This window comes from Gorilla gorilla, chromosome 2, assembly GCF_029281585.2.
Source record: "Gorilla gorilla gorilla isolate KB3781 chromosome 2, NHGRI_mGorGor1-v2.1_pri, whole genome shotgun sequence".
In the NCBI taxonomy this organism is placed as follows: domain Eukaryota; kingdom Metazoa; phylum Chordata; class Mammalia; order Primates; family Hominidae; genus Gorilla; species Gorilla gorilla.
In genome coordinates this window covers 170,365,897-170,392,948 of record NC_086017.1, presented here as the reverse complement: position 1 = coordinate 170,392,948, position 27,052 = coordinate 170,365,897, and the positions used below count along the sequence as shown (strand labels likewise).

At 39.9% G+C, this 27,052-nt stretch overlaps 1 protein-coding gene across 4 annotated transcripts in view; it reads right to left on the bottom strand.

Moving 5' to 3' along the window:
- The window catches only part of SCHIP1 (schwannomin interacting protein 1), an 819,796-nt gene that overhangs the window by 632,702 nt on the left and 160,042 nt on the right, over positions 1 to 27,052 (bottom strand). For all 4 annotated transcript variants that reach the window (XM_055381911.2, XM_055381912.2, XM_063704328.1 and 1 more), the window contains exons 2-4: positions 18,356 to 18,420; positions 11,442 to 11,522; positions 1,457 to 1,592 (exon numbers count right to left, since the gene is read on the bottom strand). In XM_055381911.2, the coding sequence (XP_055237886.1) occupies positions 1,457 to 1,592; positions 11,442 to 11,522; positions 18,356 to 18,420 (282 nt within the window). The remainder of the gene's footprint in view (positions 1 to 1,456; positions 1,593 to 11,441; positions 11,523 to 18,355; positions 18,421 to 27,052) is intronic.

The window sequence follows — 27,052 nt, the reverse complement described above, 5'->3', positions numbered from 1 at the left end:
AATCCAAACATTTAACTCACAAAGTGATTTCTAATATTGAGTTTCCATCATTCAAATAAAATCCCAAAGTCATCTAATTTGCACTTTCTATTGGCATTTACAGCAAAGACATCTTAAACATTCAATTCTCACTTTAGTTTATACCTCACAAATCATGAGTTAGACACAAACGAGAAGCCCTGGCATTTTCCAGTGTAGTTCACGAGTGCCCTCTAGTGATAGTGAGGTCAGTTAGGATAAGCCATTCCCCTAAATAATTGTTTTAAAAAGTGAAGATTCACTAAATGTTCAATTTCTGCTGTCAATTAAAAATGGATCTTCTGCCACTTTTATTTGCATTGCTATAAACTCAACTTATTCTCTTTCTTTAAATCCATATCTAGGAAAAATCATTTATTGAAGAATATGCAATGCAACCATCTGAAAACATTTCAAATACAGTAACTTTTACCTGATCCCAAAAAGAATACATTGCGCTGAGTGTTGGGAAACCTTTTTACCACAGAATAAACATGATAACCAAAAGTAAAAGAAAAATTTTTGGAAGTAATATACTTGTGTAATTACTTCATTTCTCTAACTTTTCAGCATTTCAGTGACTGGTTACAAATTATCACAATGCTTAAATCCACAAAATCCTGGTTCATAAATCCCTCATCACTGATTTCTTCCCACTTTTGGTGTTTTTTAAAAATAAAGACTTCCAGCAGATTCCCTTATTCCTTAACTCTCTATCTCAGATTTCTTAAACTGGTGGCCTGTAGGTCAATTGTGGTCTGTAGGCATGCTTACTTTACCTTTTAAATTTTCTTACTGGCTGCTAACACTTAAAAATACAGATTTCTGACATGTCCTGAAGAAAGAAAATCACATTTGGCCATGCCTGCCTGTATTGCCACATGGTGACACATTGTCAGGAGCCAAGTGCACTGCCCTTCGGGTGAGGTCTATGTTCTCTGTGTAGCCAGGGGCACAGCTCAGCCACCTCAGTCATGAGGGTGACTTACCTGGCCCCTGGAGACATTTAAGTTGCAACCCCTGAGTGTGTGACCACTTTCAATTCTTCTGGTAAAAGTTCTCTTTCTACTCCTTATAACCAATCTTATCTTCTATCATATTAGCACCACAAAATAAAAGAAACACACAGCACATACTAAAAGAAATATGCTATTATAAAGAAAAGGAAAAAGGACACCTCCATAACAGAGAAATGAGAACACATAAATGCAATCTATTTTCTCCAGACTTGATAAAGTTCACTTTGTGCTTATGAATTGTGTCTTTATTTTGAGGTGACAAAACTCTCACCATGGGTTCCTGGGTAGCAAATAAGCTACATAGATCTTCACTGTCACAAACCACCTGTTCACATCCCAAGATTTCTCTCTTAGAACCAAAGTCTAGGCTTTCAGTTGAATGTCAAGCCAGGACATAGAAAAAGAAACATGACACTCACGGGTGTGCTGCTGTCGGAGAAGGTGTTCATGCTGACAGAGCTGCTCAGCTTCTCTGAGGAGACGGAGGGTGGGGACGGGCTCCTCTTCCCCAGGCGCTCCTGCCGCTGCAGGTACTCTCGCCATGCTCGCTGAATGCTGAAGAAACAAAACAAAACAAAAAACAGCACACACATGATTACGTTGGATCATGGCCCACAGACTCAGAAACTCACAAGGAGTCTGAAGGAATTGGCTTTGGTGCCAAGGGAAGTAGAACATACAGAATGTGATGTAGTGAATCAGGAGACCTGAACTTTAACTTCAATCCAGCCATGGAGACTGTCTCCCTACCTTACTGGTTTGACTTTCACAGACTTGACTGCACTCAACTGGCCTAAAAGAGACAACTTAATAATAAAATTCATCAGTCAAAACAAACTAGTTTGCACAAGTAAATGTACTTTGATTTATGAGACACCAAACTCTTTCAATTTTTCATCTTATATTTTAGATGAGAATAATAAATAGGCTGACTACTACTGCATTCACTCAATGTGTGATTTTTGAGGTGCCATTCTGTGCCAGGGTCAGCTGTAGACTCTGAACAGGGACTCTGCCGTGCACAGCTCCAGAGCAGTCCTTTGCATGACCGCAAGGTGAAGGTGTCAGTGATGTGCAGCGCAGTCTGCATGGCCAAATGCAGTGGCCCTGCTGTGGGGCACAAGGCAGGCGAGAGCACCACATCATGGGTTTTATATACTGTGGAAGGGAATAGGAAATGGACAAAGATTATAAATAAAGAAATGGACAAAGATTATTCAAGTGTTACGTACTACTCAGATAATTAATGTAATGTCATTAGGCAGCTATTTCAGGTTTCACCTAAGGAAGTTATTTTCTGTGATTAGTATCAGAAAAAATAAATTATCTTCTGCTCAGGATAACGGAAACCTCTTCTTAATATAAGCTAAGTGATTCCCCCATGGACTGTGTATTAGTCCGTTTTCATGCTGCTATGAAGAAATACCCGAGACTGGGTAATTTATAAAGAAAAGAGGTTTAATTAACTCACAGTTCTGCATGGCTGAGGAGGTCTCAGGAAACTTACAATCATGGCAGAAGGCACCTCTTCTGAGTAAAGGGGGAAGCCCCTTGTAAAAGCACCAGACCTCCTGAGAACTCACTATCAACAGAACGGCATGGGGGAAATTGCCCCATGACTCAATTGTCTACATCTGGTCACACCCTCGACATGTGGGGATTACAATTCAAGGTGAGATTTGGGTAGGGACACAGAGCCAAATCATATCAGACTGGCTTGTGATCTTTGAGATTAACACCTCAATTTTCATACGGGGGGTCACTGAACACAGTCTAACCTCTTCTGGGAGTTAACAGTTCATGCAGACTAGTTGTTAGGATTCAGCCTTTTAAAATAGTTTAAGATAGCTGTATTAATTCTATCACTATCTCTTCTAAACTCCTGGAAGCATCTGATCTCTGTAATTCTTTCATACACAACCTATGTCATTAAAGTTGTTTCTGAATCAACAAACTTATTTATTCTCATTTGGCTGGAATAGTTCAAAGATCATCAATTCTCAATGGTCACAGCATATAAATAACAAAAAAAAATGTGACCACATTATTGAATCTGTATGTTTTCCCTAATTTATTAAAGGTCTGGGAATTACAATGCTCAAGGAAAAGTCCATCAACTGTAGTGAAAACAATACTTTTGGGTCAGTAGCCAATTCCCTGAAGCTAGGAAACTTAAGCTTTAGAGGTTCTTACTTAAAGGCCAGGAGCCTCTTCCAAGATCCTGATGAGGGGCTCTTCATGATTTGTATAGAATTGTAAAAATAAGATATTTTTAGAGTTTTTTTTAAAAGGACTCTTCAGATTATACATACTTCAAGCCTCACTAAAGCAGAATCTGGCCCGAATTTGAATTATATTTGGTCACTGTTTTATTACGAAATCTTGCTCAAAGTGCATTTTTATTTCTCTGTTTTTCTTTGGCTTAAAGATTTTAAGCAGAATGGGAAAGTGAGTCCCGTAAGATTGCCTGCCTGAGTTTGGTGGTCTTCTTGCTTCTTCAAGACCCATTATATCAGGGAGGAATGAACTTAAGGAAGCTGTTGGTGATGTTCACATCCTCTGAGTTGCTTGGGGTATCCCAGAGCCCAGCTAACAAGTTCTGCTGCTTGAAGGTTCCTAAAGTCTCTAAACCTGCCCGTCAAGAGCTCAGAATGTGTAACATTTTAAAGGCAGTCTAAAAATTAGAAAATGTTGACAACCAATAGAACACCCACAACTTTATAGGACTTTGAGGTATTCTACACTGTCCTTTTTTCCCTTTAAATCGTCTTCATTATTCAGAACATACAAAAACAAAATACAGTGGCCATTTGAGATACTACATTTTAGCTTGTTGAACACCAGAGGGCGGTGTGACACCTCTAAAGAACCAAATAACATTGGGCAAAACTGAGATGAGAGGTTTGCAAAGGAATTTGCACTTAAACATCCTCTTCTCCCTCCTGGTTTTATGGAATTTGGAAATTGGCATACCAGTTCTCCTTAAGTCAGATATTAAGAAGACAATATTATTTTCTTCCTAGTTAATGGATATCCTTTTCTTTTCTAATTTATAAGGTGACAATATTAAGTACTTTTAAAATATGTATTTAAAACATCTGTGCACCCACTGACTTTCTTAATACAGGAGCTGTTTTTTTGTAATATTTATTTTATAGTCATCCACATATGTGAAAACAATTTATTACACGATCTTATTGTTTTTAAAACATACTATAATATGATATATATATTTCTCATTACTACTTGTCCTTCATAATTACAGTTTTAAGGACTAGATGATAAGCTGGACAAGTCTTTAAATTAGCATTTGGGGTCAAAAAATGACAGGGCCATCATGTCACACCAGGCTATTACCCAAAATTGCTACATTGTTTTTTAATGATGGAGCTATGCTATGTTATTCTCTGTATCACAGAAAAGTGTTTACATGTTATTTACTCCCCTTGGCCATTCCTACAACATGACTTTCAAAGATTAAATTGTTCCAGTATTAAGCTGTCTTAATACCATCTCCAGATGTTATTTTACTGTAAGAGGGAACTAAAGTAAAATTTAGAATCACCTCATCTCTCAATCATAAGGAATCACTTTCAGCCTTCTCCTAGATTTACCATAATTCCTGTTCACAAGTATCCTTTGTGGCTACAGAGTAAATTACCCACTACCTTGACATTTTTTTTTGAAACTAGACAATGCTATTCATTATAATTCTTTAAAGGCTTGTTGAAGTAAGAAAGCACATGTTGTGTGCTCCTATATTTTGAATTATAAATAAAGTGTAAGGGTTTACTTCTAAACAGATGACAAAATACATTTTCAACAATTTTTTTTTGCTAGGTCAATTCCTGTGTACCTTCTCTTATAGCAGGGGTGACACAATCTGCCTGCCTCTGCCCTTTTTCTGTATATCCCTGTTTGTTTTACAGTGCAGTTGGCTCTGTCATGCACTCACAGCCACTTGGGGGACTCACAGCCTGTGCAGTCCGGGTTGCCAATGCATATGTTTATCTAGAAGAGGAGAGGAGAGGGTTCTCAGAGAGCTAGGGTGCTTAGAGAAGGCTTGAGGGAGTCCTAGCATTTTAATTTGTCCTGAAGCATGGATGGGATTGAGATTGATGGAGAGGAAGAAGATCTTTGGGAAAAAGCACAGAAGTGAAGACACCAGGTAGGAAGCAGGAGGATCCCAGAGAAGAGCAGTAAGTCTGAGGCTACAAAGATGGCAAGAGGCTCTCAGAAGCCACCTGGGGTCAGGTTGGGGGCAGACTGTGCAGTGGGGCACAGACTGGGCAGTGTGGGCAACCCTGCTTTGGTGCAGTTGATAATTGGTTTCAACTTTTCAAGAACAGCCAGAAATCTTGATTTTTTATGAGAAAGTACTATTTTTATATGTTACCAAACAATTATAAAAAATTCAAAATACATTATAACTCAAGTAGGCTGAATTTAGGGATGGACAAAAGAGGACACCATCAGAGAGGATACATTGAATCTGAGTATCTTGGAAACAATAGCTGATATACATAGAGCTCTTTTTTGTGTTGATTCTCTCATTCAATCCTTACCACAAGTGAGCTGTGAGGGAGGCACCATGATTATCACATGGGTAGATTTTGCGTGCCCAATATTAATTTCTCCTTTTCTTTGGTTTTGCGGATCCACCAACTCTCTACCCACGAGCTTTGGATGAAACAGATCCTACCCTGTCACTGTAGAGGGTGGCCCATTCCCCCGGGCTGACTAGCCAGAGGGCCGTGGTTGGTTCAGTTTGGAGATGCACACATGGTTCAAGCCAGGTCTATTAAAGGCTGCTCTGGGGATTGTACTGAGACTACTGAGAAAAAGGCCCTCTTTTTCATCTAAAGTTTCAGCAAGTAGAGCTGAAACTACCTGCAAGCCTAGAGCTGGCAGTGGCCACTTTGTTGCAATGTTGTGAGAGCCCACATGAGAATGAATCATGGAAAGAGCAGAGTTTATAGAAGAAGAAAGACAGATGCCTGATAACCTTGCCCAATCGCCTGGGTTTCAGTGTGCTTAAAGCACGTTAGACCATGGGTATTTCTGTTATGTGATTCAATATGATCTTTTTTACATCTATAAATTAGTTTTAGTTGAGTTTCTGATACTTACAACCAAACAGTCCTGGCCGGTCTCAGGAAACAAGATGGGAACTGATCATCATTCCCAACACTCAGAGCAGATCCCTGCCTCCCCATTACATTTGTTCCCTCCTTACGGTTCAGCAAAAGGCAGAAATAGAGAAGCAGGATGGAGACAGTGGGTTTGGCTTGTCATATACTGACTGTGAGTGGAGAAGTAGAACCCCTACTTACTTCAGTCTGTTAGTTGATTTTTCTATATGCAGCTAGCTAAAAGCTATCCTAACAGATATATCATATTTGCATCATTTGTTATCTATCCCAACCCTGTATCCTGATACAAACTTGTTCAAATGTCAATATGGGGCCACTGCATGCAACAGGCAGGTTTCCCACAGAAACTGCCCTCTCTTTCCAGCCTGCTTCCCCTCCACTCCAGCATCTGCCCGGTTTGTAGCTCTCGACTTCACTGCCACACTGATGGATGATGCTTCCTATGCACCAGGGCCTATGCTCTCTTGGCTCTTTCCACAGGTCTCTTCTCAAATACCCATAACTTTGCAGACTGTCAAGAATGCCAATGTTCTCACACATGAGAATTTGGGCAATTTGGGTCCTGGATCTATAACACTCTTTTCTTTATGAGGACTGAGAAGGTGCTTCAGAAATAATGCACCCAGGGTTACTGAGTCTAAGAAAGAAAATAGTGGTCCTGCAATACTATTAAACATCCAAAAAGAAGAGTATCAGATTAGGCTAATCCAAATGCTTCTTTTCAAACAAGTCCTCTTCCCCCACTAGAATGTAAAATCCTTGAGGGCAGTGACCACTCCACAGTTCTGGGATATATGACAAGTAGGTGATTAACAAATGTAATTCTTCTAACATTGCATCCCAGAAATAGCTCAAAGAAGAAAAAGTTTTATCTCATGATAAAGTGTGCTTAGAGTCGTAGAGGTTCTTGCCTAGTTTACCTCTCATGAGCTGTAGCTTTAGACAAAATACTAAACACACTGGCCTCCCTCTTGCTTATCCATAAAATAGGAGTGAGAATAACTTCTTTGTAAACCCTGCAAGAAGTCAAGGATAATGTATGTAAATTACTTAGCCCAAACTTGACAAATAGAGCTCCTAGATAAACTATTGTAATTACTTAAGGAAAGGACATATCAAACATTTTCAAATACTTTGAAGTCACCTGTGCAAATCATCTAAGGATCCCTCCTGGCAATATTTTATTAGCCCAAGTGGACATAAAAATATGTTTGAAAAAGGTATGTTTGCATGGAAAAAATACAGTAGACTAAATGTCTAGTCTTGAATTTTCTCATTGAAAGCTGACTACAATTTAATAAGACATGTTAGCATTCTCATTTTACAGAGGAGTGCAACTGAGGCCCAGAGAGGCCACTGGTGTTCCCAAGGTCACACAGCAGGTAAAAAGCAGAGCTGGGATTTGAACCTAAGTTACTCAAATTCCAAAGCCTGTGCTCTCAACCACTCTTCTCTCATATCTTCTTTTAATTAAATTTTTGACTAAAGTAGAAATGTATTACTCTCAAATGCAATTTAATAAGGGTTTACTAAACATCTTTAAAGTTCTTTTGGGAATGCTCTCTCTCTCTGTCTCTCTGTCTTTCTCTCTCTCTCTGCCCCCTCTCTCCTTTATAGAACCTAAATGTTGTTTCATTACAAAATCAAATATAATAATAAAAATCAGGAGAGGGATTGAGCATATTTATTGAGCTGACTTTCAAAAAAGCAATTTGTATTCAATACATCTCTATGTTGTTCCATCACAAAGTAAATACATTGTTAAAAATGTACGGAAGGGGATTGGGGGATCGCACATAGCTAATGAACAACTTTTACATGAGGGTTTGTATTACGAAGATCTGTTTTAGATCTTGCTACAACGTGAAAAGAGTGACTTACAAGGTGGAGGGCAGCAGCCTGTTGGGGCTTGGGGAGCCCACCTCTGCCTGTGCTGTGAGGCCTTCTCACTAAGCCTGCATTCCTTTGCTGTGCACCTTCATCCCCCAAAGTTTGTTCCAGCCTTAAGGTTCTTAGGAACACATTCATCTTTAGCCTTAGAGTTGCTCAGAGAGCCTTCCTTTTGGTGCTTTCACTATTACTTTTACTTTCGCAAATTTTCCGACTTGAGAGGCTTGCCTTTGTTTAATCTTCAGAGAACTTGCCTTTTACCTCCCCCAAATGCCTTTTCATTAATAGCCATACGATCTTGATTGCTTTTGCCCTTTTGATGCACTTTTGATCCTCTGGTCTAATACTCAAAATTATCTCTTAACAGTTGCATTCATGAACCAGGTAATGGACCCTTTGTGACACTCCCTTCAACTTTGATACACACACCCTCCCCGACACTCACACATTTTTTCACTGAGCCACACTTTCTGACAGGCCTCTGCCTCCTGCCACTGATACTTTGCACTGCCACACGCAGGTTTACACTTTCTTATAAATTCTTTCCTTTTCACGATGTCCTGAGTACGAGGAACCATCTGAGACCCTTTCCTGATATTCTGACCCCATCCTGGGATTCCCACAGGTAGACAGTGAAGGCAGTCCACACCTGAGAACAGGTCTCATCTTTCCTCTCTTTTACATTCAGAGATTGCCTTGCCACAGCACCTCCATCCCCCTCAGGGCTTGCAGGCACTAGACTAGCCAGACACCTTGTATGGGAACTGTTTACTCTTTTCTCATCATGGAGGGGAAAGGAGAGCCTTCAGGAGAGGGGATTTTATGGTGGACTGACCCTCACTTCCCTCTACCCCCAGGAGAAGATAGACTCTCAGTTGGTCCCCACCAAAAGAAGTCAAAAGACCCTAAGAGAAATCCTGTGATAATACAGGGTGACCGTTGTACCTGGGACAAGGGCACATTTTTTATACCCAATGCTCTTCAGGACTAAAAAAACTTCTCTTGGAAAGCAGGAATGAGAATATCCCAAGATTGTCCCTGTTGAAGATGCCACGGTCAGCTGGAGGAAGGCACTGCTTGGTGCATCATGGGGCAAAGCACCCGCAGAGCAAGGGGCACAAACCCATTGAGGATGTGTAGCCTATACTATTGGGGGGGTTACAGGAGACCCAATGACCCCTTCCCTCAGAGTCCCAAAACATAGGACAGTTGTTAAAGGAAACAACTGCTGAGAGTGAAAGTGTCTGCCATCTATTCATAGGAAACCTGGGGCAGTCTTGGTATTTAGTACATGGGGGTGAGAGAGGTAACACTGATAAAGGAAGGGAGAAGGAGGGAAGGGAGGAGGAGGGAAGGGAGAAGGAGGGAAGGGAGAAGGAGGGAAGGGAGAAGGAGGGAAGGGAGAAGGAGGGAAGGGAGAAGGAGGGAAGGGAGAAGGAGGGAAGGGAGAAGGAGGGAAGGGAGAAGAAGGGAGGAGAGAAGGGGAGATAGAAAGAGGAGAGGGAAAGGAAGGAAGCAGAATACTCAGCTGTAGAAAAGGTCTCATGTATGCAGAGAGGAGATTTTCAACCTGCCATGAGAGTTAAGAATTTAATAACTAGATTAGACAAAAGTCACTGAACTAGACTAAACTCTCCAATGGGACTCAAGTTCTATTGTTGGGCAAGATTAAGTTTTCTCTCCCTCCTTTCTCTCCAGTGAGCAGAAATGGGATTCAGAATTATTAGAAGAGATAAAAACCATTCTGTTTGCACCTCATTGAGCTGAGACTCCTCCATCAAATCAACAAATATAAAATCTCAGGCTCTCTGAGCTGGCTGGAATCTGAAGCACAGAGATTTTTTTCTCTGCCTAGTCCTTCTCCTGGTACCTACCCCACAGCCCCTACATATTGAAGGTGATGGGAACTGAAAAAGACCCAGGAGTTTTTCTAACTTAATTTCAGCATTCACACTAAACACTCTAATTTGTCATACACCAACTTTTCTTTCACCAGCACATTTTCATTTAACAGAACCTTATCTTAATGAGAAAATTCCTAATGATAAAGCAACCTATGTTTGCAAACTAATGTCCTGTGTAGTGAGGCTGACGCACTGCTTACACAAAATGATTCCATAGCCTGATTCATTATGTATTTAGTAAGTGTGACACAGAACTTTCTAGCTGGGCACCCCACTTGTTCAGAAGTCTTGTTTGGACTTTATCTTGAGGGGTAGCCTTCTATGCTCATGCAGAGGCAAGCTTTTTACTAGTGACCAAGGTTAACATAGATTTACAGGGGTATGTACTGGTATTTACTTTTATCCAGCAGGATATTATGTATTTGTGTGATTTCTGTTTTAGTTCCTAAGTCCAGCAACAACTTGGTGTTGTTCAACGTTGTACACACCTCAAGGTGCCCTTCTTTAGGGTGATTTCTTTTCTAAAAGATTCCTCCTTGCACTTTAAAAAACAGATCAGTGATTCTGGCCAAGCTCAGATATGTTAACATTCTCGTTTAAATTCTCATGCTTCTCGGAGTGTTATACTAAGTGTGTGAGAGTGTGTGTGTGTGTGTTTGTGAGGGAGGGGGTGGGGAGAGAGATTAAATATACACTCACTGGCATTTCTCATATATGCTTCTGAAGGAAAATCAGAACAGGAAAAGATCTCGGAAAACGGTCATAAACATTTTTGAAATTGCTTCCAAGGTAATTATAATAGGCCCCTTCTCTACTTAAAATGGTTTTAGAAGGTTAATATTTTGTTCTATAATAAAGTCTTTCTCAATTTGGATCTTGTTAGTTTCATTTTGTTAATATTGAGATGTTGTTATCACTATTTTAAGGTAATAGTCATTTATAATGGGGGAGGAGGCTTACATTTGGGTATCTTAACAGAGAATAAGAAGAAAAGGATAGGAAGTGAGAAAAAAAGAAGAGAAGAAACATTTTCCCAAAATATTGAACAGAAGCTGAAATAGAAAGAAGAGGATTTTTAAAAGGGTGTGTGTGTGTGTGATACATAGATGGCTTGAGGTGGAAATAACCCAATTGTTCGAAGATAGAATTAACCACCAAGTACTAAGATGAAAGGCAAAGGAAAATGCTAGTGGAAGTTAAAGGATTGTACTAGACAAGAAACGGAAAAACCAAAAAGTGGTAAAAATAATGGCAAGCAAATAATTCCCTGTACTACCCAGTAGATGGTGCTGTGTACCCAAAGTAGCTGTGTTCCTGCTTAGAAGAGGGAGGAAATAATGTGCAGCACATGAATGTAAAATAAAGATGCATAACTGTTGTATCCGAAAATTCCAGATTTATTCAGGAATTCATAAAACTAGAACTAATTGCTTAATTTATACTTTGAAATAACTTACATTTTCACCTTTGATTCCAAGGGCTGTAGATTGAGGGGATACTTTTCAATATTATTCTCTGCATCCATGGCCAGCTGGTGACTAGAAACAGAAATAATGTCTCAATATCTCTCAATCCGGAAGGTTAACATTTATAGCAATAATACTGCTGATTTATACTTATGTGTAAAATAAGACATAGATTCAATTTTGTTTATTTTAATTGATTAAAGTTCCTGTTGATGGATGATGGATGAGTAACCATATCATGAAAAAAAAATGTGGCTTTGACTTTTATTTCTGTTGTCCTTTTGCTGTTCTCAACTAACATTCATAGCTATGGTATGAAAATCATTTCCTTTAAGAGAAAAGAAAAGGAGCATATTGGACAATTTCAGGGAGAGAAAAAACACAAGGAGATGGTTATAAATTCCATGATACTGGAAAACTAGTAAGTTGTAGAGAAGACCTTACTCATCCCCAGTAGTACCACTGCCACTGGACCTTTCCTCCTTTCATTTGTAAGCCGTTTCAGGGCTTCCACTGGGAACAAAGCATGGATCTCTGACCTGTAGAAAGGCAGAGGGCTATAGAGAAATGATCACTGCTTTCAGTGAGCTTATAGCACTCTTAGTGCTACAACGATCAAGAAGGGCTTCATGGAGAAGGCAGCTCTTGGGATGAGCTTTGAAGGACTGACAGGAAGTAGGTAAGTTGAGAGTGAAGGGCAACATATGAGGAAGACAATAAAACAAATAGAGGTGAAAACATTCAAAGGATATTTTTAGAAAATAAAGAGAAATTTGGTCGAAGTGGATGAAAAAAATAGGAGAACAAAAGGAAATAGGCTTTAATAAGCAGAAAGCTAATAGTTACTGGTCCCATAATATGTATAACACACTGTCATAGACATTTTATGTGCATTATCTTATTTCTCACAGTAACTTCCATTAACTAAGTCACTTTCCCCACTGTACAGCTGAAAAATCTGAAGCTTGGAGAGATAATGTTAAATTTACTGTACAGGAGGAACCACATTAAAACTCACATCTCACTGCTCTCTCCACCAGAAGGCACTGGTTGGAGTATTTTAATATCAGGATTATTAAACTTAATCCCACTGACTGAAGTTTTCATAGGTAATATATTTAACATCCCAATTCAATACTCGTGCATGTGGTAAGGTAGGGGGCATGTGTGTGTGTGCAATAAAAATTTCAAGAAACATTACTCCCCCAACTACATGTGATATACTTTGATTTTTGAATTATATTTGAAACTTTTTTTAAAAGGTCAGTGGTGACCCACCAAATTTATTTAACAAACCATCAATAGATTATGATCTACAGTGTGAAAAGCTTTTCACACTGTAGATCATAATCTATTGCAGCAGGGAGCTCCATGCATTTGGAGCAGGGAAATATGATAAATGGAGGGTTTAAGGATAATTTGTGGTGGGAGTGAGCAAAGAGAGTGACATAAAACTAGTTAGAAAGCTATTCAAATAGTCCAGGTTATAAGGACTAGGAATATGGTGGTAGTAAAGAAAAGGGGAAAAAAGAAAAAAATTGTGCTGGAGAGATCCCTTAGAATCACAAATGTATTTTTTTCTTTTTAGAAAGGAATGTCCAGGTGGTAGGGAAAACATAGGAGAGCACATAAATTCCTACATGACAAGTAGGTGGTGTCAGCACCCCAAGATAGCTTGGGGTTACTCAGCCTGATTGTTGAGGGGCAAGGAAGCACTCTTGTTTACTCTGTGCCATTGGTATTCAGGGTCCATTACTAATTCATTGTTAATCACTCATTCTACACATATATTTAATGTCTCTTGTGTGGCAGGAACGATGCAAAGCATGGAGGATAAAATGGTGAAAACACTAGACATGGTCCCTGTTCCTGTGGTCCCACGATCTAGGAGAACATGAACATTACACAAGTATTTGCAAGTGTGACAGATATTATTAAAGGAGAATCACAGAGGAACCTAATCCTGGGTAGGTGGGCATAGAAAGTGATATGATCTGGCTCTCTCCCCACCCAAATCTCACCTTGGATTGTAATAATCCCCACATGTCAAGGACGAGACCAGGTGGAGATAATCGAATAATTGAATAATGGGGGCAGTTTCCCCCATGCTGTTCTCATGATAGTGAGTTCTCACGAGATCTGATGGTTTTATAAGGGGCTTCCCCCAATTGCTGGGCACTCATTCTCTCTCCTGCTGCCCTGTGAAGAGGTGCCTTCCGCCAAGATTGCAAGTTTCCTGAGGCCCCCCCAGCCATCTGGAAATGTGAGTTAATTAAATCTCTTTTCTTTATAAATTGCCCAGTCTCAGGTATTTCTTCATAGCAGTGTGAGAAAGGACTAACACAGAAAGTCTTATTTTTATAATTCTATATATTATATATACAGACTTATGACAAGGATACTTTAAGACTCTTGTTACTTATTAATTACAAATTAAGCAATAAAGTTATATATTGTAGGGCCTGTAGATATGCAACAAAGACAGAGCTAATGTTTTCATAAAGAAAATAAAACTTTCATAATATTAACACATTTGCTAATTTGGGGGTATAATTTATATATCCTCACCAAACTATAAACTACCAATACCTGTTGGTTTAAATCTGATAGCTTTAGTTCATTCCATCAATAATTGTCTGTGGGTAATAAAATGATTACTCCTCAGTACAATCTGTGACTTGCAATCACACATCTCCTACCAGAAACCCAGGCTGATTTAATATTTACAAAAATATGGCAGTCAGCCTAAGGTCTTACTTAAGTTAATGAGTGATTTTCCTAAACAACGGAGTCATAAGTAGCCTTCCAATTAATGGCGTTACCAATTGCTCTTCTCTGTTTATTGGCACATGCCAAGCTTTGCTAAGCTCGTGTGTGTGTGTGTGTGTGTGTGTGTGTGTGTGTGTGTGTGTGTATACACAAATGCACTTGATTGGCTCTGCCAATGGTCTCAGATAGTACGGAGCTGCAGCTTCCCTCCCCTTCACACTAACTGTCTACCACAAAACCCTGTTCAGCACTCAGAATAAATGTAATGTTCCAAGGGGGAATAACCAATCAAGTGTTCTGACACCACTATCACTTAACTTATGGTCATTTCAAGTAGCTGAGATGATATACATCAGCACCTAAGTCAGCTGCAGCTATAACGAAATGCCTAATCTGCTCACTCAAAGTACATCAATTTTTCAATCAAATTTGACAGCATTCAAGGACATAGTCCTGGCCTAAAACAGACCAAAAAAATCTCCAGAATTCCAGGCAAATGGGTATAGTTGTTAGGGCTGGTGGTCACTGCTTGTTTTCTCTCTGTCCTGGACAAGCATGAAAGGAAAGGTTACCCCCATGGGCCCATGTGGTTTGAAGGAAGTATTTAATTCCCATTGCTGGAATTCCTCAATCGGGATTGAAAAAAAATAAGCACACAAAACAAACTGGTCATTTCCAGAAGGTTTTAGCTTTCTCAGGCCTCTGGATAATAAAGCGGAAAGAGTAGGGTGGGGCAGATGGAAGCCCACACAGATACCATTAATTTTCAAATATCTTCCTGAGAGCAGACAGTTGAGAAAGATACATGCTGGTGTTAGTGAGAGGTTTAATATAGAATTGTGGTCAGTTAGCAGAACAAAAAAAACTTCATTTCCTGTGTTAAGATCAATAATGGGTTGGGCGCAGTGGCTCACGTCTGTAATCCCAGCACTTTGGGAGGCCAAGGCGGGTGGATTACCTGAGGTCAGGAGTTCGAGACCAGCCTGGCCAACATGGTGAAACCCTGTCTCTACTAAAAATACAAAAATTAGCCGGTGTGGTGGCAGGCACCTATAATCCCAGCAACTAAGGAGGCTAAGGCAGGAGAGCTGCTTGAACCCAGGAGGTGGAGGTTGCAGTGAGCCAAGATCACACCACTGCACTCCAGCCTGGGTGACAGAGCAAGACCCCACCTCAAAAAAAAAAATCAATAATGAAAAACCAGCATGGCCAGGTTTAATAAATAAATGGGTCAAACATCATACAGAAAGTGTGTCCTTGGAGAATTAAGCTGCATGAGGAGATTATTGAATAAGTGAAATGAGTCTAAAATATATTTTCACTACTGGTTCTCAACCCCAACTCCGCCTTAGAGCTACATGAAGGAAGATGTTAAGAAATACTGATTCCAGGGCCTCATCCCCTGAGAATCTAATTCAATTTTTCTAGAGTGGAGCTTAAGCCAGGGCATTTTTATTAAGCTCCCCAACTGATTCTAAGAGCAGCCAAGGTGAAAAATAACTGATCTAGAACTAATGTCATTACAACGGTAATCTCTATAAAAGAAAAGTCTTCATTCTACTGTCAGCAAAAAACTCTTTAGTTATTGTTTACATATAGCTAGTGACAGTGGTGGTGGAGGGAAATTCTGCTATTTTATTCTTATTTATTCATATTAACGAGAGCAGGCATAATAAAAATAAATGAACAGAAACTTCATTTGGTCAAAGGGCTGAAACTTCCTTTCAATCTGATGACATGCCAGATTCTTAGGATCGTGCAGATGGAATGAACCTTTGAGATTGTCTTGCCCAAACCCTTGCCCAGATGGAAAGGAAAGGAGCCAGCATTGAAGGTATCAGGCTATTATGGGCTGTCTCATTTAATGCTCTCAATAAGACTGTCAAGTCAAGACTACTATTCTCATTTTTAAAGATGAGTATAGTGGGGCTCAAGATGGTTAAAAATTTTGTCTGGACTGACAAAGCTGAGAAAGAGTAGAAAGAGGCATCAGACCCAAAGTTTTCAATTTTCCAGGATATTTTTTAACATTTCAGATGTATGGTCATTTACACTCTTCTTCGGCACTTCCAGTATCTTATCAGCTACTGGGGCTCAGCACATACTGTAAAGTATGGTGTTTGGCATGCTGAGTTCTTTGAACCGAAGGAGAAAAGGCCTCAGAAGCAACGTCACTTCCTCTCTGACCTTCTCTTGCCCTTCTGTCCCTGCCCCTCTTTCTTCCATGATGCAAGCCATAAAAACCAGAATTCCTCTTCCACAAGGCAGGTCATAGAAACTAGAACCCTTCTCCCCCAAACAAGCTACAAAAACTAAAAATATTCCTCTAACCTTCCCCTGCCTTTCTGTATAAAATCTGGTCATAAACAAATTCTCTGACCTACCTAGTCTGACGGAGAGTCCTAAGACCCTCATTCCAGAGGTTCTTGCCCCATGCCCAAGAGGAAGGAATGCTGCACAGAGGCCAAGAAGAATCTGAACTGACAGCCTTGCTGGGTTTTCCCATCTCATACAGTAGATCCTTCCTTTTTGTCCAATCACATTTCTACAGGGCTGTCCATTCTTCATCAAAACTAAGTATTAAAGTGGACAATTTCCCTGGGTTTTCATTTCTGAAGGATCCCATGTCACATAGAACCCTGATTAAATAGCCCGGCGCGGTGGCTCACACCTGTAATCCCAACATTTTGGGAGGCTGAGTGGGTGGATCACTTGAGGTCAGGAGTTTGATACCAGCCTGGCAACACGGTGAAGCCCTGACTCTACTAAAAATACAAAAATTAGCCAGGCATGGTGGCACGTGCCTGTAATCCCAGCTTCTCAGGAGACTGAGGCAGAAGAATCACTTGAACCCGGGAGGCGGAGGTCGCAGTGAGCTGAGATAGTGCCACTGCACTCCAGCCTGGGCAACAGAGTGAGACTCCATCTCAAAAAAATAAAATAAAACAAAATAAAGAACTCTGACTAAATAAGCTTGTTGAGCTTTTCTTTTGTTAACCTGTCTTTTGTTACAGGAGTGTTGGCTGTGCTCCTTATAATGAGTGAGGAAAGGTGTGATGCCTTTCTGCCCCTCCACGGCTCACTTCTTAACAAAGTTCATTCTGTTTGGGGGTAGGTTGAACTTTTACAAAAGTTTTTCCTTATCTGAGTCACAATGCTGTTTCTCCATATATCCTACTCATTGACTCTTGTTCTATTTTCTGGAGCACGAAGAGCAACTTAGCCTCTCTTTTATAGGAACATCCTTCAAATGTTTGAGGACAGCTATTACATTTCTTCTGAGACTTCTTTTGTCCAAGCTACACATCCTCAGCTCTTTGTAGTAGTTTCACATGGTTCCAGAACTCTCACAATTTTAATTGACCTCTTCTAATACTCTTGGGAATGTCAATGTGATTCTTAAACGTGGTGTCCAGAGCCAAGCATGACACCCAACCAGCTTGACTGGTCCTGAGTACACTGGGGCTCAGCCAGTGATTGAGAGCAAGGATTCTGGAGGCAACCACACCCGGATTTATTTCCCATTCTCACCACTAACTAGCTGAGTATACATGGAGTTGCTGAAACCTCTCTGAGCCTGTTTTTCCTCATCTGTGAAATGGAAATAATAATGCCTATATCAAAAGGCTATAATCAGAATTTGATGAGTCAGTGAGTGTTCAACAGTACAGGGTATATTATAAATATTTACTTTTATCTCTGTTCAATTTCATCTCTTCTTTTTTGCTTTATTTTAGCTCAGTTTTGTCCCATTCTGTAGTGTTAATTTGAATGTTCAGTCTGTTAGTCTTAGTGTTAGCTTTGTACTTTTTACAAATTTTGTGCCTGCCTTCTACAAATGTCCCTGATTAAAAGACTAAGACAGGTCAGAGTTAAGTTTCAAGCCCTCAGACATACCACCAGAAACATCTTCCAGGTATTGTACTACTCTGTTAAGCAGTAGAGCTTGTGTATCATTGCTCAACTAGTCATACATTTATCTACCTATATCTCAAATGAGCCACATTTCTGGGCTCTGACCACAATGATAACATAAGAAACTGTCCAATTTACTTACTTATTTTTACCAGAAAGATTTTCTTTTTACTCAAGCTTTCCAACCTTGCAAATGATTTAACTTAATACTTTTCACTTACTTTTCAAATGAATATTTTCCATCATTAACTTGTTCTAGAGGATTCTGCAATCTTTTCAGTTCTTCCTGTGAAAAAGAAAAGATATATCTTACAAATTGTCACCAGCTACTTCCAAGCAATACTATTCAAGCATAACTGTTAGCAAAATTGATACAACACAACATTAAGAGTTCTGGACTGCACTTTGGGAGGCCAAGGCGGGTGGATCACGAGGTCAGGAGATCGAGACCATCCTGGCTAACACGGTGAAACCCTGTCTCTACTAAAAATACAAAAAAATTAGCCAGGCATGGTAGCAGGTGCCTGTAGTCCCAGCTACTCGGGAGGCTGAGGCAGGAGAATGGCATGAACCCAGGAGGCGGAGCTTGCAGTGAGCCAAGACTGCGCCACTGCACTCCAGTCTGGGCGACAGAGTGAGACTCCATCTCAAAAAAAAAAAAAAAGAATTCAGGACTGTGTGATGGTTAAGTGTTTAAACACACAAAAATACAACATGATCCTTGATCAAATTAGAATGTAATATTGTCACTCAAATTGTGTGACTTTTTTTTACTCACTAATGTTTCCTATTATTTTTTCAGAATTTGGATATGTTTACATAGATCCACCCACACTCTTTACAAATTCACTTTCTCAACAGTATTGTCATTGCTGGTTGCTGGGTAAGAGACTCTAATGACTGCATGCTGCATTTGGCCATTCAGCAACCCTTCTCTCTTGTCTCTTAGTAACTCGTGGCAACCTCTTCTCCATAGCCCACGTGCTCAGACACACACATACACACACACACGCCATCCCTGAATTCCAGGCATTTGTAGTCTCTGTAATCTCATTTCTCTGGCCACAGAGGTGTGACAGGATTTGGCCCAGCTTCCTGGTGAGACTCCCTTCTTCAGTCTTATCAGTCATGGCAGGATTTAAGGAAGACTCGCAGAACTCTGTTCCTGGGAAGATCACCATTCCCTGAGGCCACACTATCTACCATACCATTTACCACACCACTTACCCCCCACCAGAAATTGTCAAAGTGACCAGTCCCAAGGGGAAGCCGCAGTTAGAAATAATTATTCGATTACATCCAAAAGACCATCAGGACTAGCCTCCACATGATTATAACCCACCAGACACCCAAGTCTCCTAGATCACCTCTCCCATTATGCAATCTCTTAAACCCATACTGCATTCCAGAATGTGGCCTAATCACCCACTTCTCCCCAATCCTTCCAACCTTTCCAGTGGGTCCTTTACAGTCTGTCATCAGCAAAATCCTGTATCTCCCCAACTTCTTTGAATATACCCTTAATTATGTTGTTCTAACTAAACTATGCCTCACTATTCTGGGACAGCTAAGTTTTTGCTAGAGCAAGAAGAGCAAAGAATTGTTCAGAAAAGAGGTCTAGTGTATAGAGGATCTTGCAGATGAAAAAGTTGGCTGAGTCCCTGAGCCCACCTTCTCCCCTGCAGTCCTCTTAAGAGATGGCCATTTCTTCCCCACGTGCTACATACTACATGGTGTGGAGGTCGAGTGGGACTCTCTTTGCTCCTCATTGCTGTTTTCAGATCTTCCCCACTCCTACAAAACCTCTGGAAACATGCCAGCTGCCAGTCCCAGCCATCTGTCCTCTTCTCTATCTATCCTAACTCTTCAGGGGATCTCAGCCAGTCTCACAGCTTCTATTTTATATTTGTACCTGATCTCTTCTCTAAACTTCACTCTTCTACTCGAATATGATATCCACCCTGCCTACTCGACAGTTCCATGTACATGTCTGACAAGCATCTCAAGCTCAAAACCAAAATGTTGATTTCTCTGCTCATACCCTCCTACCCAAGCCTCTTTCTTCACTGCTTCTTCCTCATTTTAGCAAATGGCATCACTATTCACCAAGCTATGAAGAGTTAAACCTAAGAACCAGACTTTACTCATTTCTTCCTCTTACCATTTATAGTCAATCAATGAGCTAATCTTACTGACCCCACTTTCAAAATATATTTGGAACTTGGCCACCTCTCAGTCTGGTCTAAGCCAACCATGGTAATCTTCTAATTATTGCCCTGCTTTCTAGGTTAGGCTGCATCAGTCACTTCTCCATATAATAACCTGAGTGGTCTTGTAGTACCTGGGTTTTCTTTTTTAATTGGAGTATAATTTACAAAGTATGAAATGCACCTTATAAGTGTACAATACAGTGAGTTTTATCAAATGCTTCCATTGGTAGAGTCACAGCCAAAACAATATATAGAACATTTATCATTCCCAGGAAGTTCCTTTGTTCCCCTTTACAACCAATTTTCCTCTCCCAAAGGCACCCCTGTTCTGATTTCTATCTGTGTAGATTAGTTTTGCCTGTTCTAGACTTTCGTATAAATTTATCTATTCTTTTGTGTCCAGCTTAATTAACTCAACATTATATTTTGACATTTGTCCATGCTGTCTGTTGCATGTATCAATAGCTCATTTCTTTTTATTGCTGAGTAGTTTTCTATTGTATACATACACAACAATCCATTCTCCTGTTAATGGGCATTCTAATTGTGTTCATATCCATATGGCCTAGTATGAATAAAGCTGCTATGATCATTGCTGTGCAAATCTGTTTGCACAACAAGTCTGTTGTGCAAGTGTGTTTGTGGATGTGTTTTCATTTCTCTTCAGTAAATATCTAGGAGTGAAATTGCTACCTCACGAGGTAAATACATGTTTAACTTTTAAAGAAACTTCCACAGTTTTCTAAAGTGGTTGTGCTATTTTATATTCCAACCAGCAATGTAAGAGAAGTCTAGCTGCTGTACATTCCCACCAATATTCAATATCAGTCTTTTTTCACTTTAGTTATTCTCCTGGATTTGTGATATCTTATTGTGATTTCAATTTGCATTTCGCTGATAACTAATAATGTTGAGTATTTTTTGCATTTGTTTTTTTTTTTTTTTTTTGAGACGGAGTCTGGCTCTGTCGCCCAGGCTGGAGTGCAGTGGCGCAATCTCAGCTCACTGCAAGCTCCGCCTCCTGGATTCACGCCATTCTCCTGCCTCAGCCTCCCGAGTAGCTGGGACTACAGGCGCCCGCCACCACGCCCGGCTAATTTTTTTGTATTTTTAGTAGAGACGGGGTTTCACCATGTTAGCCAGGATGGTCTCGATCTCCTGACCTCGTGATCCGCCCGCCTCGGCCTCCCAAAGTGCTGGGATTACAGGCGTGAGCCACCGCGCCCGGCCTGCATTTGTTTTTAACTGAGTTATATGTCTTATTTTTTGAGCAGTAGAAATTCTTTATATATTATGGGGTACAACTCTTTTGTCAGATGTATGTGTTGCTAATATTTCTTCCCAATCAATATATTTTGACAAGCAAATCTTTTCATTTTGATGCAATGTAATTTATTGTTTTACTTTATTTTTGTTATGTAGTATTTTCTGTGTCCTAAGAAATATTTTCCTGCCCCCAAATATAGTCTCCTATATTTTCTCTTAGAAAATGTATAGTTCATTTATATTCAGGTGTATGGTCAATTAATTTTTGGGTATGGTGTGTGGTAAGAATTGAGATCAATTTTTCTTCATATGAATATGAGCATAAGTCTACTAAATGGGGCTTCCATATAAACTATTGTTTTTCTGATACCAAAAAAAAAAAAAAAGATTCAGCTGGCATGTGGCTTTTAATGTTTGGTCTTCCTTCTTCCTGCCTGGATCATAGTAGTGAAATCCAGGGTGCAAAAGCCATTGTGCCTATAAGGAGGAAAACCACACATTAAAGATAATAAAATAGAAAGACGGAAGGTACCTGGGACCCTGATGAAACCATGGAGCTGCTGCTTCAACTCTGATCTACCAACATCTGAACATACTTGTCATGCAAGAAGATCAACCTACTAATTTCTTGATTCATCATAAACAAATATAGATAAGTGATGTTTTCTTCTTCATAATTCAGTGGTTTTCCATCACTTTTGGAATGAAATCCAAACTCATCACCATGGCCTATAGAGCCCTATGTAACACGAACCCCCACCTATCTCTCTGACCTCATTTCCTGCCACCCTCTATACTACAACCCACCCTTGTCTAGCCATATTGGTCTTGGGGTGTTTCAGAAACAGCCACGGTTGCTCCCTTTTAGGTCATTTATCTTCGCTGTTCCTTGTACACAGAACATTAATTCTGTGCACAATTACAATCAACATTACCCTCACATGGCTTCCTCACTTCATCCAGATGTTTGCTCAAATACTGCCTTCTCAAAAAAGCCTCCCTTGATTGAACTCTCTAAAATGTCACCCATCACTTGTGGTATATTTACCATGCTTTATGCTCTTATTCACTTCTTTATGATCTTCATCACTTCCTAATGTATTTGTGTTTGATTGTCTCCATTCACTACATTGCAGGCACCATGGAAGTAGATTTTTCGTCACATCCACCACTATATTTTCAGTGCCTAGAATAGTGCCCAGCACATAGTAGTTGCTCAACCAATGTTAATTATTTAAACTTTACCTTAGGATTTAGAGAAGAACTTCAGTTTATTCCTCTGGATTTTGGAGTGTTAGGATTTTGAAATGTGAGGGACACTGGAACTGTGACAGAAGTATTTGCATCTGTGATAGGTACTAACTGAAGGAAAAATATAATACAGCAAAGAGGATGGAGACAAAGGAAAAAGAGCCAAGAGGCCAGAGCCAGGGTGATGCTGTGAACATCTGTTTCAAACTGGAGCTTGAAACCAGCACATTGATGGACTTTTCAGTTTTATTCTACTTATTTTTTATTTTATTTTATTTTTATTTTTTGAGACAGAGTGTCACTCTGTCACCCGGGCTGGAGTACAGTGGTGCGATCTCGGCTCACTGCAACCTGCACCTCCCAGGATCATGTGATTCTCCTGCCTCAGCCTCCCGAGTAGCTGGGATTACAGGCACCCACCACCATACCCAGCTAATTTTTTGTATTTTTAATAGAGATGGGGTTTCACCATGTTGGCCAGGCTGGTCTTGAACTCCTGACCTCATGATCCGCCTGCCTCGGCCTCCCAAAGTGCTGGGATTACAAGCATGAGCCACTGCTCCCGGCCAGATTCTCTCACTTTAAAAAAACACTTTCAGTTGAGGTTTCTGTTTTGTTTTGTTGTTGTTTTTTATACAAGTAAAAGAATCCTGAGAAGTTACCATGTGAGCCATAACCTAGGACTAGTGAATACAAAATTCTAAGATGAGCCATAGCATTATAAAAGTTCAGAACTAAGCTGTTGTTTGCTTGCTTTGTTTTGGCCATGTCTTTTAAAATGTCTTTTTCAGAACACTGACGGGGCCGGGTGCGGTGGCTCACGCCTATAATCCCAACACTTTGGGAGGCTAAGGTGGGTGGATCCCTTGAGGTTAGCAGTTCAAGACCAGCCTGGCCTACAAGGTGAAACCCCCTCTCTACTAAAAAATACAAAAAAATTAGCTGGGTGTAGTGGTGCACTCCTGTAGTGCTGGACCTCGGCCTCCCAAAGTGCTGGGATTACAGGTGTGAGCCACAGTGCCTGGCCGTGAATTACTTTTTATGTATGTTGTGGTGAGGTAGGGATTGAGATCTATTATAGAGTGTCTATATAAAACACTGGATCTCTTTTTTATATAATGGAATTAAAGAGAAATACAATTTAGAATTTAGTAGTAGGGTATATTTGCCCCTTTTGATGTAATAGTACACTACTTTTCATCAATAATAACTCATAAGTCTTAACGAGGTCATTTGTTTTGCTTTGGCTGGTAGAAGCTCAAGCAAAATTAAATATTTAATTGCCACAAGGATTCTTTTTAGGCAGTTAGAACAATCATTGCCCACCTCTTTAACTACATGATCTATAAACATCTTTATTTTTGTTTTAACTCTGTTATTACATTTGTGATATTTATAGCAAGTGAAAGCAAATATCTACCATATAGGCAGAGTAATTATAATAGGTAGAAATATAGAGATGATAGATGATAGATAGATAGATTATCCTTTGCAATATTTAACATGTCATTTTATTTTTAGGGTAAAACTTACTCTTTAGTCCTATAGACTCTGGTTCCATATTCTAAGAATAAGCCTCCACATTTATCCTCTATTTTCCCCTACACTTCCTACCTATTTTTTTTTATCATATCACACCCCACCTCCAATGACATAAGTAACAGATCTAGGTCATATATTGTCTCGTGTTGCTTAATAACAAGGATATGTCCTGAGAAATTTGTCATTAGGAGATTTCATCATTGTGTGAACATCAGAGTATGCCTACACAAACCTAGATGGTATAGCTTACTACACACCTGGGCTATGTGATACAGCCTATTGCTCCTGGGCTACAAACCTATAAAGCATATGTTACTGTAAGAAAATTATAACACAAGGGTAAATATTTGTATATCTAAACATATCCAAATCTAGTAAAAGTACAGTAAAAATATTGTATTGCAACCTTTGTAATGTTATGTTGTTATGGGTTGTATATATGATCAATATTGGCCAAACGTCATTATGCAGTGCAGGACTGGAAATGGTCAGACTTGAAGCTGCTCTGATACAGAAAGGAAATAGTTTAAATGAGAAATCTTAACTATTCTTAAAAACCAAAGGTGAATTTTTAGGTTGTAATTTTTTCTTCCCCCTGCATCATGATTAGAAAAGAAATGGAGCTACTGCCAGTCCTGGCACTTTCTTCTCCAAGATGTGGCTGTGGTATGCTTTCTTCTATTCTTTTTTTCTCTGGGGACTTAGGGGGCATAAAGAAAAGCATTTTTGCAATTTGTGCCAGCCACTCTCCTTTCCTTGAATATTTCATTGCAGAAAGCTTGCTGGGTGGGGAGGGCTTTGATGCAGTACTTTATTCAATATCTGACTATCCACATTCTAGGAAATCATATTAAACATAAGGTCAATGACTAACAAGAGCTTTCTGAGCAGCTGCTCTGCTGACAATTTGGAGGACTGATTTCATCATTTGGTTATTTAAGCTAACTATACAAAAACACTTCAATTCAATTGGCCTGGAAGTTCCAAACCATGTCCTCATTTTCTCAGAGATGGATAAGCAAGTCATGTTACCCCACAGATCTTCACTCAGAGTTTCATCCTTTGAGAAACCTTTGTTTTATTTTACTGTTAAAAGCAAACACAGATAGATCTATCCCATCATTGGTTTCTCTTGCTAGTCCCATTTGTCTCTGATTTTATATCTGGCAATACCATTTTCTTACTAGAAAACAATGCCATTTTTCTACTAGCTCCCTGTTGCTGTCAGGTTAGATTCCAAACTCCTCAGCCAAGGTCTGTGTGACAGCGCCCAGCCTGCCTCTCCCCACTCCACCTCATTGGCCCCTGCACACACTTCTTCTCTGAGCCCAGTCAAATGATTCATAACAAAATCCCAGGACTCACGTGCCCACTGGACATTTCAGTGACAACATGTCTCTAACTCTTCTACTGATCCACACCATTCTTCTTTCGGGAAGACCCCAATTTTCCCCTCCTTCAGCCAGATATTTCTAACCCAAAAAGAAAGTTGGGTACCCCACCCTCCTTCCTCAGCAACCTCTGGTGATCCTTATTTTTAGTATTTACTCTTTACCTGCCTACCCCACTCAGCTCTTCAAGGTCAGGGATGGTAACTTACTCACTTTGATGTGCCTATTCCCAAAAGGAGTTATTGAAGAGGTGCTTGATATTATCTGTTGAATAAGTGAATGTGTTATTCTAAGAGGAAAAGAAACTTTAGTAGCTTAATGGCCCAAAAAATCCCAAGTAGTTTTATATCGTCTGCTATTGTCTGCCTGTCAGATACAGTCTTTACTCTTCTCCATTCTTCCCTGTGTCTGAGAGGCTCATAATTTTGGACTTTATCTATTAGACCCTTTATTCTATGGCCCTGGGGAATGTTTGAGCAGAGGGAGGCACTGGCATGAGCCCAGAGGGTAGCAGAAGAAAGAAGTTAAATATTTTTTCTCTCTGTTCTCCTCTCTTGCTGGAGCACAGTTGGACATAACTGATGGCCATAGTTTCCATAGAGTTGCCTTTCCCACAAGATAGTGCATATTCCCATAACTGCTCCATTTTCTCAGCCCTCCAAGACCTACCCTTCCTTCCTCTCCCTGCCTTTGCCCCATTCAACTATTGATAACCCCAGATGCTTCCTTCTTCCTTGTGGCTTCTCCTTTACTCTGCCACATCTATGTAAATAGTCACTTCATTAAACTCTCAGTCGTCCTTTTACATGAGTTGTCTCTGAATCCAGAAACTTCAAGAACCCTAAGTTCCTTTTGTTTGCCCTGTCTTTGCAATTCTTTTTCTATAAACCAATAAACTTAACTAATCATATTAATTAATCATATTATTTACCAGAAGAACATGTGTGTTTGATAATTAATCTTTATAGGAGAAGTTGTCACTACTCAAGGACATGAACCTGGTTCGGTTCGACTCACCAAATAACAGGACAATTTCTACTATGCTCTATTTGCTTCTTTTCTTTTAAATGTAGGCTAGACCTCTCTGCAAAATACAAGTTGAATTATTCAAGTACAATCCAGACACACAGCATTCCAGAATCCTTAATCCCATTTCTCCAAATGAAGTCTGTGTTATGAGTGGCAAAGGAATCTAGGCTATACTGTTATGGTGAAAAATTACTGACTACTTCCCAGGCTTCCCACTGTTATAAGAGTT